This window comes from Panthera pardus, unplaced genomic scaffold (assembly GCF_024362965.1).
Source record: "Panthera pardus isolate Hobbes unplaced genomic scaffold, ASM2436296v1 HiC_scaffold_3, whole genome shotgun sequence".
Classification (NCBI taxonomy): Eukaryota; Metazoa; Chordata; class Mammalia; order Carnivora; family Felidae; genus Panthera; species Panthera pardus.
Window position 1 is genome coordinate 26,853,218 of NW_026526876.1, and position 18,929 is coordinate 26,872,146.

The 18,929-nt window shown below is 46.8% G+C and overlaps 1 protein-coding gene across 13 annotated transcripts in view; it reads left to right on the plus strand.

Moving 5' to 3' along the window:
• The first annotated feature begins 12,465 nt into the window (after positions 1-12,465).
• BPTF (bromodomain PHD finger transcription factor) overlaps positions 12,466-18,929 on the plus strand; it is a 146,627-nt gene continuing 140,163 nt past the window's right edge. For 10 of the 13 annotated variants that reach the window (XM_053892932.1, XM_019466481.2, XM_053892939.1 and 7 more), the window contains exon 1: positions 12,467-13,329. In XM_053892932.1, coding sequence (XP_053748907.1) covers positions 12,696-13,329 — 634 coding nt within the window. In that variant the 5' untranslated portion in view covers positions 12,467-12,695. Of the gene's footprint in view, positions 13,330-18,929 lie in introns of all 13 variants that reach the window. The other 3 variants (XM_019466495.2, XM_053892940.1, XM_053892935.1) reach the window with 2 other exon arrangements.

The following is an 18,929-nucleotide window of genomic DNA, read 5'->3' on the forward strand; positions in this document are numbered from 1 at the left end:
CCCCCCCTGGAAACTAAATTTGTTTTGTACTGCCAGGCCCACGGGGGCGGGGTGGGGGGGGTCCGGATTCTTGAATGGTGCGCCTGTGGTAGGGAGGATCAGAGGCGACCCTGTCACTGTCCTGACAATCTCAGAAGAATGGCACCGGGTGTGGCTGAAGGCTGGCAGCTGGCTGCTTCTAGGATGGGTGTTCCCAGTGGCTTCTGAGACTCGGGAATGAAGGACTAAAAATCACTGTGAATATTTGAAAGCATAAAGCCTATTTTCAGGCAAAGCAACACTAGCTGGAAATGTGCGTCTCTTGCCAGTTTGCTTTATCCTTGCCCTTTGGGTTGTTATTATTATTATTTTAATCTCTTCATTCCCTTCGCTCAGAATGAGGGAGGTAATTGATTTCCTTATCAAGATGCCGGGCGATACATTTTTCACGGCTTTCAGGGCACACGGCAGATCTAAAACCATTGTCTGGCTGATGCAGGTTTCAGCTACAATCATTTTTATCATCAAGGTAAACCTGCTGGCATATGTTTTTTTTCAAATTTTATTCATAAGTGTTGTCTTTTACCGGTCAAATAAATGATAACGTTCTTTACTTTGTGATTGCGTTATCCAAAAATAAAAAAGGGTTTTTAACAATGATCAAAATGAAGCTTGTTAGATCATTTCTAATGGTAATGAATTGGTTCCTGAAGATTTGATTAAAGACAAAACTAGGTCAGTTTAAGCAGAGTCCAAATGAGACAGAAAGAAGGTCCATGGAGGGGAAGGAAAAAAAAAAAAAAAAGGAAGGTGTAGAAGAAGAGACACAGTAAAAGAAAAAAATTGAAAAGTATCAGGGCGCCTCAGCAGCTCAGTCCATTAAGCGTCTGACTTTGGCTCAGGTCATGATCTTGCGGTTCATGAGTTCAAGCCCTGCATTGGGCTCAGCGCTGACAGCTCAGAGCCTGGAGCCTGCTTCGGATTCTCTCTCTGCCCCTCTCCCGCTTGCACTCTGTCTCTCTCTCTCTCTCTCTCTCAAAAATTAATAAGCATTAAAAATACTTTTTTAATTTTGAAGAGTGTAAAAATCACAAAGAAAAACAGGTCCACAAATCACCTTGCATATTTTCTCTGTTTCTCTGTGTCCGTCTCCGCGTGTGTGTGTGTTTCTCTAAATCTTAGAAAAGGGACTAGAAAGTTTACTAATGGGCAATAACAGTTATCAGAATTATCAGAGGTAATAATAGTTAATAATATAAGACTGGCTGGCTTAGTCCATGCAACATGTGACTCTTGATCCTGGGTGGTGAGTTCGAGCCCCACGTTGGGGGTACAGTTTACTTAAAACAAAACAACACACTGTCATCTGAAAATAAATTTTTTGCTGAAAGGGTGAAGAGAACTGATTACAGGAAGCCTAAAGAGGGGCACCTGGCTGGCTCAGTCAGTAGAGCACGTGACCCTTGATCTCGGGTTGTGAGTTCGAGCCCCACATTGGGTGTAGAGATAACTTAATAAAATTTAAAAAAAAAGAAGACTTGAAACATACCTATAACTTCCCCCCATTCCTTAAAGCACTTACGTATTTCTTACTAATTTTTATCAAGATATAATTCACATACCGTAAAATTCACCCTTTTAAATAAAGGTACAATTCAGTAGATTTTCGTGTATTCACAACGTTGTGTAACCATCACCACTATCTGGTTCCAGAACATTCTCATCACCTCAGAAAGAAGCCTGGTGACCATTGGCAGTCACTCCCCATTCTCCCCTCTTCCATTTCCCAGCAACCACTAAGCTACTTTCTGTTTCTATGAATTTGCCTATTCTGGACATTTCGTGTGAATGAATCATATAATATGTGGCCTTTTGTGATTGGCTTCTTTCACTAAGCATAAGTTTTCTAATCGTGGAAAAATACACTTAACTTAAAGTCCATTTACCATTTTAAACATTTTATTTATGTACTTAGTTATTTTTAAGCATTTAAGTTTTTAATTGTTTTTATTTTGGAGAGTGAGCAAACGGGGGATGGGCAGAGGGTGAGAGAGAGAACCTTAAGCAGGCTCTGCGCTCTGCACAGAGCCCAACTCCAGGCTTCATCCCTTGACCCTGGAATCATGACCTGAGCTGACATCAAGAGTCGGACGCTCAGCCGACTGAGCCACCCATCTGCCTCCATTTTAGGCATTTTAAAGTGTACAGTTCAGGGGCGCCTGGGTGGCTCAGTTGGTTAAGCAGCCGACTTTGGCTCAGGTCATGATGTCGTGGTTTGTGACTTCGGCTCAGGTCATGATCTCCCGGTTTGTGAGTTCGAGCCCCGCGTCGGACTCTGTGCTGACAGCTCAGAGCCTGGAGCCTGCTTCGGATTCTGTGTCTCCCTCTCTCTTTGCCCCTCCCCAACTCGCACTCTGTCTCCCTCTCTCCCAAAAATAAGAATAAACATTAAAAAATAAATAAAAACAAATATTGAGTGGGGCGCCTGGCTGGCTCAGTTGGTGGAGCATCCAACTCTTGATCTCGGGTCGTGAGTTCAAGCCCCACGTTGCACATGGAGCCTATTTAAAAATAAGTAAATAAATAATAAAAGTAAATCTTTATTGAGTAAGGGAAGGTGCCCCATGGACATTCCCAACCCCCTAAATTTGCTTCCCCCATTCCCACAGGCCAGGATGGTTTGTCTGCCTGGCTCAAGTCCTTTCCCCCCAAGGATACCACCTCCTCTGAGCACCTACCAAATGATCAGCTTTCACCCATCAAGCTGTTCCAGTCCCTTCAACCCTGCAGTAGTCCTTCCCTTCAGTCTCAAGCTACCAATCGATGTCTTTTTTTGTGCCTTCAACCACGAGTCTCTCTTCAGTTTCTCCTCCATCATGCTAGATACGCTGGAAGGAGATGAACAAGAGGCAGTTCTACCCTAAGGGGCTCTCTCCACTTGCAGGTGGAACAGATGTGTGAACAAGCAAATACAACATGGCGAGAAAAGTGCAAAAGAGAGACACAGGTGATCACTTGCTCAACATATGACCACAAATAAAGAGATGCATCTGTAAGGCTCAGTATAGCAAACCCAGGCAAGAGTCGATGCGGCCCTGAACGAATCAGAATTCGCCATCAACATATTTTAAAACACATATGGTGCCTCGGGTTTCACATCCTGGCTCCGTGCACCAGCTATGTGACCTACACAAATTATGTAATCCCTGGGCTCTCGTTTCTACCTAGGGGAAATAATACTTAATCCAGAGCAGCGCTGAGAGGGTTAAATGAGATAACATTTCATAATATATACACTTAATCAATGATATGTTTGAATTACTGCTGACAAAAATTTTAATTTGTTTTTTTTTTTTTAACGTTTATTTATTTTTGAGACAGAGAGAGACAGAGCATGAAAGGGGGAGGGTCAGAGAGAGAGGGAGACACAGAATCTGAAACAGGCTCCAGACTCTGAGGAGTCAGCACAGGGCCTGACGCGGGGCTCGAGCTCACGGACCACGAGATCGTGACCTGAGCCGAAGTCGGACGCTTAACCGACTGAGCCACCCAGGCGCCCCAATTTTAATTTGGTTTTTAAGTAAACTCTACCCCCAACGTGGGGCTCAAACTCACAACCCCAAGATCAAGAGTTGCATGTTCTCCTGAATGAGCCAGGCAGCTGCCCTGACAAAAAACTTTTTTTAAAAAGTTTTTCATGTTTTTAAAAAATTAATTAATTAATTAATTATTTTTTGAGAGAGAGACAGAAAGAGAGAGAGCAAGCCGGGGAGGGGCAGAGAAAGAGGGAGCGTTCAGCGCCGAGCCTGATGTGGGGCTCGAACTCATGAACCGTGAGATCATGACCTGAGCCGAATCAACACAAATTTTACATACAGCAAAAGAAGCTGTCGGCACAAAGATGTTTGTGAAGTGCCGGCAAAAATTTGAAGCCAGCAAAATCCTCTTGTCGGAGCATTCTGCAGCCATTAAATTGTGAGAACGTATTGTAGAGTCATAGATACAAAGGCACTGGACAAAATGGGTGTATGTGGCCTCATCTTGGCTATGTAAATACATCCCCAACGTCCCTGGGCCTTTCCAGCCTGTGGGTTTAATGAAGCTACATTCACCTTTTACCCAAATTTCTCTGCCTCATTGCCCCCACCTGCTCCTGCAGACCTCTGCAAAGCCCCTAAGGGACCTAGGGCGTAGCTAGAACCTACTTGCCCCTCCGTCCCATGTCCCCAGTATTCAAAACGTAGGTACTTGATAGACACGGCTACTCTTTTTCCAGGACTTTGTCCTTGCCAACCTCACAAAGGACGCCCCCCTGTAGGGTGACCAACCATCTGGTTTGCCAGGGCCTGAGGCCCTTCTTGGGATGCCAGCCATTTGGTACCCAAACTGGGAGAGTCCTTAGCAAACTGGGATATGTTGGCCCTCCTATCTCACTGCACAGGGAACTTCCAAGGCCACAAAGTTCTTAGGTGAGGTTTGTCTTCTCGGCAGGAACCAGGCTGTGTTCCTCCCAGAGTAAGGCCTGATGGATCACACAGAGGACTAGGTGAGTAGAAGATTTAGGCTTGGATTCGGGGGACTTTTCCCTGCTCCCAGGGAAGTGAGACAACCAATCAAAAGGTTGCTTGAGAAACAAGCGATCGGAGCATAGGTCTGGACAACAGGTGCTGGTCTGGGGGGCGTGAACTTATGGTGGCTCATGAAGTCAAGGAAGCGGACTAGCAGATCTGGGAAATTTGTAATTAGGACAGCAGCTTGAAAATAAAGACATGTGAGCCAACAGGTGTAGGGAAAGAAATCCACAAAAGAAATGAGGGGAGTGGCTAAAGAGATAGGAGGAAAAGTCGAATTTGAGGTTTGCAGTTTTGGGGCCCAGTCTCCCCAATCAGTTCTTGGTTTCCGTTTGGCCACGCCTTACCCCAGAGCCATTCTTAATACTGACTGATCTGTCTCTAGACTTCTCTTCCTTTTCTTCTAGTTCCTGGAATGTAAGTGATTCCCCAAAGTCTGTATGAGATACTCTTTTCTCTCTGCACTCTCTTCCACGATGGCTTAATTTACCCACATGGCCGCCCTTTACATCTCAACGAGGCCGGTTCTCAAATTCTACCTCCAGTGTCAATCTCTTCAGAGCTTCCGTCCGCATTTCAAACAATCTCCTGGACATTTCCACTTCATTTCCCCACCAACAAGCCAAATCCAGCCTACTTAGTATGAACCGTGGCAGGATCATAATCATAGACGTTAGCATTGGAAGGAACCGTAGAGATGACCTAATCCAGACCTGCCACACCAGGGAGCTATGGCACACACTAGAGCACGGTGAATGAGATCTGGGCAGGTGGAGATGTTCATCCTCCCTGCCCTCAGAGTTCATCATCCTCCCTGGACATTTTACTTCTCTGTCCACTATGGCCTCGTTCTCTGATGGCCAAGTAGGGGAGGGGCAGAGAGCGAGGGGAAGAGAGGGTGGGGGGAGAGAATCCCAAGCAGGCTCCCCACTGCCAGCACAGGGCTGACACCCCTCGAGATCGTGACCCGAGCCGAAGTTGGACACCTAACCGACTGAGCCACCCGGGCGCCCCCTCGCACTCTTTTATGTTGGACAATTTTGCCTGTGGCTGATGTGCCGGAAACGACGTACAAGCCATTCTAATGATGCCTGTGTCTCGTTGTTATCTGGAAATACTAGCCACGAAAAAGTTTGATTGGCTCTAACATCCACAAGAAATTTCATGGGCGCGTTTGTCAATGAAAGAAAAGGAAGAGCTTTAAATATAACTCAAGTATAATTTCTACCGTGGTAAGTGTTGCAACGGTTATAAAAGACGCTTCGATTTTTTTTATCACCTACTGCTGCAAACAGTTTCTTGTCATTTAAAGAGATCACTGTTAAAGCGTCTGGATCAGGAATTGCAAGAGCTATTTAAAACACAAAGCTGAGAATATAAAGTTAGGTCCCGGGATTCAAATTCAAGTTTGTCATTTAATACAAAAAAAAAAGGGCTTTGGGGGAAGCGTTACAAATTCACTGTTTGATATCTTCTATCTACCGCTATATGTTTAAGTTTAATTTTTAGTGCCATTGTACTTAGGAAGAGAACACTTTATTTTTACAAATGCAGTGTGCCCCTGAAATGACCCTCTAGTTCCATTGGATGCTGTCATGTGAAAGAAAGGATTGGAAAGCACAGGTCTGACCTAGTCCCCCTCACTTATTCATGAGGAAACCCGGGCTCCACCAGGGTTGAGTGAGCTAAGGTCACAGAGCTAATCACTTCCTTCCTAAAGCAGCGCCTGTGCTGACTTTCTGAGTCTTAACAGCAGGTCTGTGATCCATCACTGTCTGAGTCACTCAAGTCCAAGTCAACTCGTGTTGACTTCTTTCTCTGTGTGTCAGATCTCCCTCGGTCTCTATCCCCTCCCCGGGGGGAAGGAACCCTTCACATTATGGGAGCTGAAACCCAGGTCCTCCCCTCCCGGCCTTCCCCGCAGCCAGACTCTGTACTCACGCACACACACATCCCAGCTTCGGAACTGGAAGCTGGCAGCGCTGTGGGGCAGTGCCCGGGGCCTAGTGTCAGTGTGTTACCAGGACAAGCTGGGACCTGTGCCAGGAGGCAACAACCAGGCTATCGCCAGCCTGATTTTGTGGCACTTCCTGGTTGCATACTCAAAGTCTGGTTCTTGGGCCCTCCCAGAGATCCCGTGAGCTGCAATCAGGCAGTGTTGGTTTCTGTTGCTTACAACCAAGAACCCAACTGGATAAAGAAATTGGAACCAGACTGGATGAAGTCTATAGACTCTCAGGGAAATGGGGTGGGGATGGTCTGGAGAGTCTTTTGAGCTGGATGAGAGAGAAAATGCTTCTTCTAATATTTGGGATTTATTTTCTATTTTATTTTATTTTTTAACATTTATTTATCTTTTGAGAGACAGAGCATGAGCAGGGGAGGGGCAGAGCGGGAGGGAGACACAGACTCGGACGCAGGCTCCAGGCTGTGAGCTGTCAGCACAGAGCCCGACGCGGGCCTCGAACTCACGAAGCACAAGATCATGCCCTGAGCCGAAGTCAGACGCTTAATGGACTGAGCCACCCAGGCGCCCCGAGATTTGAGATTTAAACACCCCACGGCAAAATGATTCAACAGAATATGCGTCACCTGGAATTAAAGGCAAGTCTTTAGAAGACTGAATGGCTGTAACCATAGAACATACAATGGATGTGAAAATTTTGACTGTGGGGTGTGGAGCTTTCTTCCGACAGTGCTGAATATTTGGCGACTCTCTTAGATTCACAAGACAAATATATACCACATTTAGATATATGCTGCTTAACACATTTTCTATTTATTTATTTGTTTCTGAGAGAGAGAGAGAACTTGAGCAGAGGAGGGGCTGAGAGAGAGGGAGACAGAGGATCCGAAGCGGGGAGCCCAACGAGGGGCTCGAACTCACCAACCATGAGATCACGACCTCAGCCGCAGTTGGACACTTAACCGACTGAGCCACCCAGGCGCCCCTAACACGTTTTCTAAATGACCCGAAAGCTCGCTAACGTTGAGCAACGGCACGAAGCAAAAGGTTCTTCAGCAGATCTAGGCTGCAGCGCAAGGAACTGTGCTAAGTGGTTCCTCATGACCCGGTGGGTCCACTGGTGCTCCGTGAACAACCACATGCTGGGATGCTGTATAGAACCTGTGGCAAGCCCCCAAAAGAGCATCACTAGGATGTGCTTAGGGTTTTTGGAGCAAAGCTTGCTCTCTTTGGCTAACAACCATTCTCCTTTTTCGAAACTGTTTTGTTTTTAAATTTTTTTTAATGTTTATTTTTGAGAGAGAGAGCGAGCACAAGTTGGGGAGGGGCAGAGAGGGAGACACAGAATCCGAAGCAGGCTCCTGTCTCTGAGCTGTCGGCACAGAGCCGGATGTGGGACTCAAACTCACGAGCTGTGAGATCGTGACCTGAGCCGCAACGAAGAGTCAGATGTGTGACCCACTGAGCCACCCGGGTGCCCCTCTGGAAACTGTTCTTAAGTTGCTGCTGGGCCCTGGCAAGACTGACAGTCTGGCCCTGGAGTACCAGGTGACCATGTAACCTACATGGCTTATCATGAGCCGAGTTATCTGTCCCCATTGGCCATCAAGTGCCCAGGAGTTCTCCCTTCCTCAAGAGGACGTGGAATATATAAGAGCAGGCCTGAGCATTTTTTTGGAGAAGACACAATCGTGCAACTCCCGATATGTTTACTCACATTTTACTATCATCCTCCCTCAATTCACAACTGCGGCTTCCTGGGAAACTCCTATGACCGTGTGACGAAGGAGGTCACTTGAGCTCGTTTTACAGATGGTGTCAGCCGGGAGTGGATTGCTAAGGGGTTATAGTTGCGCTTGCAAATGGTCTTGGAAGGACAATGGCGCAAGGGAATCGCCCAGTGGGTAGAGCTTTGAGGGGTATTCTCGTGGTCCTCTTTGCCTGGAGAAAGACTCTATACCAATTCATGGGCAGGTGGTCAGGGGCTTCGATTGGTGACAAGGTCTGAGTGAGAGAACATAGACGAACCTCTCAGAGTAGACCGAGAAAGTAAGAGCGTTTGTGTCCTACATGAACACTTACCAGAATGCTCCCACGGCTAAAGAAGGTTAAAGCTGGTGGACAAGAAGACCCGCCTTGTGGTTGTAGATCAAGCTCCTTTTCTAGTCAAGCTAATGCCTGTTGGTTGGGGTCACACAAACATGGGCTTCTCCTCGGTGAGGCTGACCTGGCTGTGGCTACTGCTGAGTAGCCATGTTTGCAGGAATCATTAGAATGGATTCTTTCTCTCACGGTGGGTACAGTGAGTCAAGCCTCTTTGGGAAGAGGCTTACACTTAATTTGGATTTGCTTTTCCCACCAGCAATGCTTTCACCATCGCTCTCCTAGATGGGTTTACTACAGACCTTATTCGCCATCACGGTGTCTTATATATACATCATGGCACCTGTCTTAGTCACTTTGGGCAGTTATGACAAATTACCATAGTCTGGGGAATCTTTTTCTTTTTAATGTTTACTTATTTTTGAGAGAGAGGGAGAGACAGAGTGCAAGTAGGGGAGCGGCAGAGAGAGAGAGAAAGAGAGAGAGAGAGAATCTGAGGCAGGCTCCGGGCTCTGAGCTGTCAGCACAATACCCAATGCAGGGCTCAAACTCACTGTGGGATCGTGACCTGAGCTGAAGTTGGGTGCTCAACCAACTGAGCCACCCAGGCGCCCCAGCCCCATCTCCTAATACCATCACATTGGGAGGTACAGTTTCAACATATGAATTTTTGGGTATGCAAACATTGGGTCCAAAACAGCATCTGACCGAGGAACTAAACAGTGAAAGGAGGAAAGAAACTGGCTGTCCTATTGGACTCCTAGCCCTGTTGTGGACCCCAACAACTGGCTTTGTAGTCAATGGTCCATGGAATACAGCTACCCAGCCAGGTGGAAGACAAAAGCTCGAGAGCGTGGATTCCATTTATACTTGGACCCAGCACTTCTGGAGGTGTTCGTGTCTTTCTCAGGAGTTCCTTTTCTGTTTAAATGAGCTAGAGTCAGTTTCCATTGCTTGCAACAAAAATACCTTTCGGGTATCTGGCTGGTGTAGTTGGTAGAGCATGGCACTCTTGATCTCAAGCTTGTGAATTCAAGCCCCACACTGGGCATAGAGCTTACGTAAAAACAACCAACCGACCTCGGTTTATGGCATCTAATTTTTTTTTTTTTTTTGTAAAGGTCTTCCTCCACTACTAGCTTGCAAACCCTAAAGGCTGTCCGTAGTTTTACTATCTTTGTATTCCCTATAGTATATAAAACACTGTGTTTAAAAAGATTTTTTTAGGGGCGCCTGGGTGGCTCAGTCGGTTGAGCGTCCGACTTCAGCTCAGGTCACGATCTCGCAGCCCGTGGGTTCGAGCCCCGCGTCGGGCTCTGGGCTGATGGCTCAGAGCCTGGAGCCTGCTTCCGATTCTGTGTCTCCCTCTCTCTCTGCCCTTCCCCTGTTCATGCTCTGTCTCTCTCTGTCTCAAAAATAAATAAACGTTAAAAAAAAAAAAGATTCTTTTAAATGTTTATTTCATTTTGAGAGGGGGGGAGGTGGGAGGGGCAAAGAGAGAGGGAGACAGAGGATGCCAAATGGGCTCATCGCTGACAGGAGAGAGCCCAAGGTAGGGCTCGAACTCACGAACTGTGAGATCATGATCTGAGCCAAAGTCGGATGCTTAACTGAGCCACCCACGCCCCCTAAACTTTTTTTTAAAGATTTTATTTTTTAAAGACTGTTTCTAAGAAATCTCTACACCCAATGTGGGACTTAAACCTACAACCCGAGATTAGAAGTCTACCAACTTTTGGCACTTTGCTGGTTCTACCGACTGAGCCAGCCAGATGTCCCAGAATGCTGTGCTTTACATAGGGAAGGATACAGGTTGCAAACTTGTAGACTCTGGACTATATCTGAACTGCATTTATTTTGACCAGTCTGAAGTGTTTTGTTTTTTGTTTTTTAATTTTTTAAAATGTTTATTTTTGAGAGAAAAGACAGAGAGACAGAGTGCAAACGGGGTAGGGACAGAGAGAGAGAGAGGGAGACACAGAATCCAAAGAGGCTCGAGGCTCTGAGCTGTCAGCACAGAGCCGGACGCGGGGTTCAAATTCACGAACCATGAGATCATGACCTGAGCTGAAGTCGGATGCTCAACCAACTGAGCCACTCAGGCACCCCGTGTTTTTGTTTTTTTAATCGACTTGGTGGCCCTATATAAACCAAGAGATTTCCTATGAAATGCACACTTCCACCTTCCGTCGAAGAATTTGAAGATCTGGCTATTTTACACCCATATTTCTATAGCTGCCCTCTGTAAACAAAGCACAGGCTCTTCCATTTGCCAGTCTTCACTTTGCCCACTTTGTTTTCTTTGCTTACATGGTCCTTGAAGGCCTATAAATTCGCCACCCTTGATGAAATAGAATTATACTGAGTTTACTTGGCAATTAACGCTTGTATTTTCATTTTCATTTCACTTGTGTTCTATTCTTCTAATTAGGTTGTACTAAGCCACTTGGTGGACAGAATCCTCCTAACTATTTTTAAATCACTTTTTGGGGGCGCCTGTGTGGCTCAGTCGGTTAACCACCTGACTTTGGCTCAGGTCACGATCTCGAGGTTCATGAGTTCGTGTTTGAGTTCCAGCCCCGCCTTGGGTCTGTGCTGACAGCTCAGAGCCTGGAACCTGCTTCAGATTCTGTATCTCTCTCCCTCTCTCTGCCCCTCCCCAGCTCGTGCTCTGTCTCTCTCTCTCCCTCAAAAATAAATAAAAACATTAAAAAAAATATCACTTTTTGGTTGTCACATATTCGTTTTTTTTTTTTTTTTTTTTTTTTTTTTTTTTTTTAAGTAGGCTTCAGGAACAGCGCAGATCCCAACTTAGTGCTTCAACTCAGGATCCTGAGATCAAGACCTCTGCTGAGATCAAGCGTCCCATCCTTAACTGACTGAGCCACCCATACGCCCCTTGATAGATATTAATACATGTATAAAACTTTTCTCTAATCCCGAGCTGACCTTGATTCCTGCGAGTTGAACACCTGACTTGGTCTGGCGGTGCCTGACACTTCATCATCATGATTCATTCCCTGGGCTAAGCTGAGATCTAGTGACTTTAAGAAATTAAAATTATTTCCAGAAAAGATAACACAAACACACAACATTTCGAACTAGGTTTTAGGCGGGAAGTCATCCGTTCTACTGCTAATAAGAAATTGGAAAGTTCCTGCCGAGGTGGTCGAGTTTCTAGCTGGGACACTGGGAAAGGTGGAAGGAGACTGGAATGTAGCTGCGTTCCGGCTGAGGCTCTTCGGGTGGGGATTTTATCCACTGAATCTCAGAGCGACTTTCCCTCAGGGTCTGGCAGCCCAGGGCGTGGTTCCTGGCACAGCCCCTGGGTAGTTGTCATTGGGATCAATTTTAGGATTGTCTAGAACCAGGTCTTAGGAGTTTCACATTTCTGGGGGCTCGTCTCCCCGGGCCCCGGTTAATTTCCCTCTCGCGCTGGTGCAGGCGGCCCCCTCCGGACATCTTTTGGCTCTTTTCAGCATCAGTTTCCCCCAAGGGGGCGGGAGGGGGACGAGTATGGAGCCGCTCCTGCCCTCCTCTCAGAGCCGGGGAAGAGGAGACGTGAGAGGGAGGATCTGCTGAGTCCAGGCGCCGGCGGGGACTCCGCCGAAGCAGTAGTCTCCCCTGGCCAGTGCCCCGGGGCACTTCGCGAGCACTGCGCCCCTCTCCGCCGCGCCGCCCGAGTCCGCGGTCCGGCCGCGCCGCGCGGAGGCGCCCCTGCTTCCCCGCCCCCGACCCGGCGCTCCCGCGCTCCCCCTAGCGGCCGCCGCGCGGCCTCGCTCCGTCCCAGGCTCGTCGGCGGCGCAGCTCACGTGACCGCGCTCCGGGCCTGCGGCCGCTGTCGGTTCCCCCAGTCACCGAGCGAGAGGGAAGAAACAAGATGGCGGCTGAAGGCGATCCGGAGTGGGGCCCCAGCAATTCGGATTGAGCCTTCTCCCTCCACCCGCTTCCGCCGGCCGGGCCCCTCCCGCCCGGCCCCGCGGGCCTCCCCACCCGGCCCCGGCGCCCCCCACCGCCACCCCTCCGCCCGCCCCTCCCCCCTCCGCTTTCCCTTCTCCCCCCGCCTCGGCTCCGACATGAGGGGCCGGCGGGGCAGGCCGCCCAAGCAGCCCGCGGCTCCCGCTGCGGAGCGCTGCACCCCGGCCCCGCCGCCGCCGCCGCCGCCTCCGCCCACGTCCGGACCCATCGGGGGGCTCCGCTCGCGGCACCGCGGCAGCAGCCGGGGCAGGTGGGCCGCCGCCCAGGCTGAGGTGGCGCCCAAGACGCGGCTGAGCTCGCCCAGGGGGGGCAGCAGTAGCCGGAGGAAGCCGCCGCCGCCGCCGCCGCCGCCGCCGGCCCCCCCCAGCACCAGCGCCCCGGGCCGGGGGGGGCGAGGAGGCGGGGGCGGCAGGACGGGGGGCGGGGGCGGCGGCGGCCACCTGGCCCGGACCACCCCGGCCCGGAGGGCCGTCAACAAAGTGGTGTACGATGACCACGAGAGCGAAGAGGAGGAGGAGGAGGAGGAGGACATGGTCTCCGAGGAGGAGGAGGAGGAGGAGGAGGACGGCGACGCCGAGGAGACCCAAGATTCCGAGGACGACGAGGAGGATGAGATGGAGGAGGACGACGATGATTCCGATTATCCGGAGGAGATGGAAGACGACGACGACGACGCCAGTTACTGCACGGAAAGCAGCTTCAGGAGCCATAGCACCTATAGCAGCACTCCAGGTACCCACCCAGCCCAGTTGCTGCAGACTCCTTCCCCACCTCCTCTACCCTCCCCCCTTGCTCGCTCCCTCTCTGGTCTCCCCCCACCCCCACCTCCCCCCCCAAACGGAGGGGAAATGCGACGGCACATCAAGTGGCAAAAAACTAGATTTACAAGAGGAAAGAGGCGCATTGTTCAAAATGGAGATTGCATTGTTGCAGTTTGCAGGCCACACACTCGCTCTCTCTTTCTCTCCCCCCAACCCCCTCTTTTTCCTCTTCAAAATTTGTGCCAGTGCAGTGTCTCCACCGGGCAGGATTGAAACTTTGGCACACACATTTCCATTGCATTCATTTTTCTCCCCTTGTTTTGGTTTGGTTTTTGGAATGAAAGAAGCCTCTTGTTTTGCAAACCTCTTTGCATTTCTAATGTGGTTTCTTTTAGATTTTTATTATATATCTGTTCCTTAAAAGGGAATTGAGGATTTAGACAGATTGTGGCACACAGATACACAAAAACATGCTTCTCTTCACACTCCCAGCAGTGTGGTTTTAACATTGTGTTAAGGAAATGGATCAGTGGCGTTAGTAGGGGAGCCTTATCCGGTCCTGTGTGTTTGTTTTTATTCTCGGGTGCTAATGGGCTCGTGCGACAGTTGCTGGTGAATGGCTGATTAAAAAGCAACGTAGAAAAGCGGACGAAACCCAAACGAATTTGGCAGTACATTCGATTCCAGGTCATTTTGGTAAAATCCAAAATAAAAGTAGGAAAAAGCGTTAGCAACACGCGGCTTAGCTAATTCGATCCCTTTGCTTCGCCTGAGAAATGCAGTTTTGGATCACCTGTTGCAGAAGATGTATAGTTGATCATATGCAGACATAATTGCTGAAGGTGAACTTTTGGACTAACTTCTAAGTTACACAGCAGAAGTGCGTGGGGATTTATTCCAAAATGACTTCCCCCCCCCCCCCCCCCCCCACCCCCCATTCTGTTTCTAAGGATAAGTCTTCCTTGGATGTGTAATGAATTTCTCCAGGGTGACTTCTCTCCTGTTTTCTCACAGAAAGTTTCTCTGGGCTGGTGCTGAGATGCATTTGTTTTGTTTTTTGTTTTGTTTTGATTTCAGACACACAATTGCTGCTTTGTATTAAATGCGCAGTTGCGGGTTACTAAATTGTGAAAAAAAAAAAAGTAATTTGTAACAAGAGCCTACGAGAGTCTTCCTTTACATTTTCATCAGTCTGGATTAACTAAATTAGATTCCAGTTTTACGAGCATTTACAGAGTTAAGTTTAGGAAGAAATAGGATGTTAACAAAGTAATTAAGGTGTGTCACTGGTTTTAAAAAGAGACTAGGGTAGCAGAAGAGGTTAAATTAAAATATTTCCATTTTTTTTTTTATAAATGCTTAACTACTTATGGAGGAGGGTGTTAAGCCAGACTAGACTCATATGGGTTGTCTTAACAGCAAGTGCAGAAGGTAATTTTTTTGCCTGACAGAATAGTTAGTTGCCTGCCTTTGCCCGGTTGCGGGGGGAGGGGGTGGGGAGAAGGAAGGGAGGCTGGGAGGAGATTGAAGGGAATGAATCAAGTTCAAGTATTTATGTCTTGCACGTAGAAGGAACTGCATGCCACTTTTCATTTCTCGCCAAGTTCGTATCTTTTATAGTAATAGTTTTTACCTTACGAAATCGCATGTGGTTCTTTCTGCCCAGAATTGAAAGACCCAGAGAGACTGAATTACACTATCTGAGCAAGTTATTTGGGGCTAGACAGAGCCGAGGCATTTTGGCAGGGTCGTTCAGCTAACTTTGACCTCTCTTTGAGGGACCAGCAGGCAATACTTAGGGTTGAGAGCTTGTGTGTATGCCGACTTAAATTACAATTTGTGTTTAGGTGTCCTTTAAAAAAAAAAAACAACAAAAAGCAAATTTGTATATTTGTGTACTTCCGTGACATTTTGTTTTTATTAATGATATTTGTATCCTACCTGGTAGGATTCTTGTCCTATGTTTACATGAAGTTAAGGCTTATATTTTTTGTATTAATCTTCTATCCCTTGCAGTTCCCAGTACAGTATCTTGCACATAGCAGCCACTCATCAAAGATTGGTTAGATAAATGATGGTTAGGTAAGAGCTGTAATAGATGGAAGTTTTGATAATTCTACAATGGGTGCCATAGCTCCTAAATATTTGGGATCTGGGAAACTAACAATTAGTCTAAGTAAATTTTGATAGTTTGACCCAGTGAGTGTTTTTAGTCGCAGAGTTAGCGTGTTTCGTTTACGCTATTTCATATTTCGTACGGCTATTTCATATTACTTGCCAGGCATTTGCCTCTCTTTATTGGATGTGGTGTTAACTTGTTGGACGATTTACTTTTTAAAGCACATTATTTCTCAAGATCAGGGTAAAAGGGATCATGCATTTTGTGTTCTAAACTTTGAGAATATGTCCACTTGGCCGGAATGAGTAACAGTGCATGACAGTGAGTTGTTGAGGCTGAGCACCAGTTTCTTTGGTTTTATTGTCTGTACTTCCAGACAATAAAGGCTGGGCAGGAGGCTGTCAGGTAAATGTGTGTGTATATGTGTATGCTTGGGAAGAAAAAAACATTGTGGGACTTGATATCCCAAGAGCACAGAAAGAAATAGGATTGGTGGCTTTGAATCCTGTACTGTCAAAGGATTACTCTTTATTGGTGATTTAGAACAACTTGATTGATTTTCGTAGACTAGAACTTTGGCTTAAGTACTAACATGTTAAATTCCCAGCAAAAGAAATTATTCACTAGTTTATTCGTCTATCGACTACTATGTAGGTAATATGACTATTCATGATGCAAAGACGTTGGTTGGTACTACAAGCTTACTTTTCTAAAACCATCAATTTTTTTTAAAGTTTATTTATTTTGAGAGAGAGAGCGCATATGAGCAGGGGAGGGGCAGAGAGCGAGAGCGAGAGCGAGAGCATCCCGAGCAGGCTCTGTATTTGGGTCCACAAAGGGCTCAGACTCCTGAACCGTGAGATCGTGACCTGAGCCGAAATCAAGACTGGCTCAACGGACTGAGTCACCCAGGTGCCCCCCACCATCGATTTTTTTTTTAAGTTTTTTTTTTTTTTTTTTTTTGGTAATCTCTATTCCCAATGGGTAGAGATCAAGAATGGCATGCTCCACCAACTGAGCCAGCTAGGTACCCCTAAAATCATAGATTAACAAGTTTTTTTCATTGGAGAGTTAAATGTTTACCTTTTATGGAGAAAAATTTTAAATGGGTACATAAGGTATTCACATGACAGTATGATAGAGATGACAGTTTGTTAATATAAAATTGAAATCATCTCGTTTTTTCAGCTAGAGGCATTTGGCTAAAAAGTCTTTTATTTATTTTTATTGTTTAATTTAGAATATTTTAGCCTGTAGGTTGTATGATATATTTTGTCAACACACTGAGAAAGACTATATAGAAAATGTGTTTTATTTTTTTATTTTGATTTATTTTTTAAATGTTTATTTTTGAGTGGGGTGCCTGGGTGGCTCAGTCGATTAAGTGTCCGACTTTGGCTCAGGCTGTGATCTCACGGTCTGTGAGTTCGAGCCCCACGTCGGGCTCTGTGCTGACAGCCCAGAACCTGGAGCCTGCTTCAGATCTGTGTCTTCCTCTCTTTCTCTGCTCCTTCCCTGCTCACGCTCTGTGTCTGTTTCTCAAAAATAAATAAATGTTTAAAAAAAAATTAAAAAAACTAAAAATGGTTATTTTTGAGAGAGAGAGAAAGCACGAGCAGGGGAGGGAAGCAGGTGGACAGAGCATCTGAAGCAGGCTCTGTGCTGACAGCAGAGAGCCGGATGCGGGGCTGGAACTCATGAACCATGAGATCATGACCGGAGCTGAAGTCAGACACTTAATCGACTGAGCCATCCAGGCACCCCAAAAATGTGTTTTAATAGGCATTTGGTGGAATTCTGGCAGCACCTTAAAATCAAGCATTTGCTAAATTAAAAAAATTAAATCATACTTGAAACGGAATTTTTTTTTTTTTTCATATAACCTGTGTGGGACTTCTGAGGTATTATACTTAGTTGGAATTATGAAATTTGGAACCTCTGATGACTTCAGAAAGCCAAAGACCTGGTGGTACCCTGGGAGAGTAGGTGATTTATATCCTCTAAGGATTATGACAGAGAACAGTGGCCTCTATGCCATGAATGAACTGTAGATTTATCTGAAGCAGAATTTGTTACTGGTTTGGCATTATTTATTCCAACCAGTGTCAACCAAGTATCTTTTCAGTGTTTGTGTAATTCCTGATTGCTACAAGTCAACTACAAAATGCAGTAGAGATTTAGAGGAGGATGAGATCATACCCTCTTTGGGGGAGTTGGTGTGGGTATATGCTTTCTGGATGGGCATGTGCAAGGTGATGATGGATAGACCAAGGGAGGGAGGAACATGAACTAAGGCACTGATTTTTTTTTTTTTTTAAAGATTTTCTTTTTTTTTTTTTTTTTTTAATTTTTTTTTCAACGTTTTTTTATTTATTTTTGGGACAGAGAGAGACAGAGCATGAACGGGGGAGGAGCAGAGAGAGAGGGAGACACAGAATCGGAAACAGGCTGCAGGCTCCGAGCCATCAGCCCAGAGCCCGACGCGGGGCTCGAACTCACGGACCGCGAGATCGTGACCTGGCTGAAGTCGGACGCTTAACCGACTGCGCCACCCAGGCGCCCCAAAAAGATTTTCTATTTAAGTAACCTCCACACCCATCGTGGGGCTTGAACCCACAACCCTGAGATCAAGAGTCACCTGCTCCACAGACCGAGCCAGCTAGGCACTGATTTTAAAGTGTGGGCAGTCTTAAGTAACCTGGTTTAGCAAGAGCATGAGCATGTAAATAAGAAACTGTAGGAGTGCTTGCATGGCTCAGTTGGTTAAGTATCTGGCTCTTGATTTCAGCTCAGGTCATGATCTCACACTTCGTGGGTTTGAGACCCACGTCGGGCTCTGTGCTAACAGCTCAGAGCTTGCTTGGGATTCTCTCTCTCTCTCTCTCTCTCTCTCTCTCTCTCTCTCTCTCTCTTCTCCCTTTCTCCCTCCCCCCCCCCACCCGCTCCTCCCCTGCTCTTGCTCTCTCAAAATAAATATGCATTAAGAGAAAATTAAAAAAAAAACAAACCGTAAAGGTCTGTCGTTGGGCAGTATCTAGAGAACCAGGCTATAGTGTTTGTACTTTCCGGCTCTCATCTGTAGGGTAAATTTCAGGCTGGATCAGTGATCCTCTGTCATTTTTCATTCCTGGAACACCCGGGGGATGTGCTGTATTCCCATCAGCAGCACGCAGGAGAATGAAACAAAACCAAATCAAATCATGGAGACTCTTGTTAAGTCACCATTGCAGCCAGCTCATTCCCCCCAAATTGAGAGTATTACTGGAGGAGGTAGTTTCTGAAGCTGCCCCCTACCCCATCTGTTTCAATTCTGTTTCATTTGCGGGTATTGGTGATCGATCAGAAGATCTGGAAACAAGTGGAATATGATTTTAGTGGGATGTTAGCAAGTTTAGCATGGCTTCTGTTCTGTAGGATGGATTGGAAGGTGAGGTAGCTAGTGGGGATCTGGA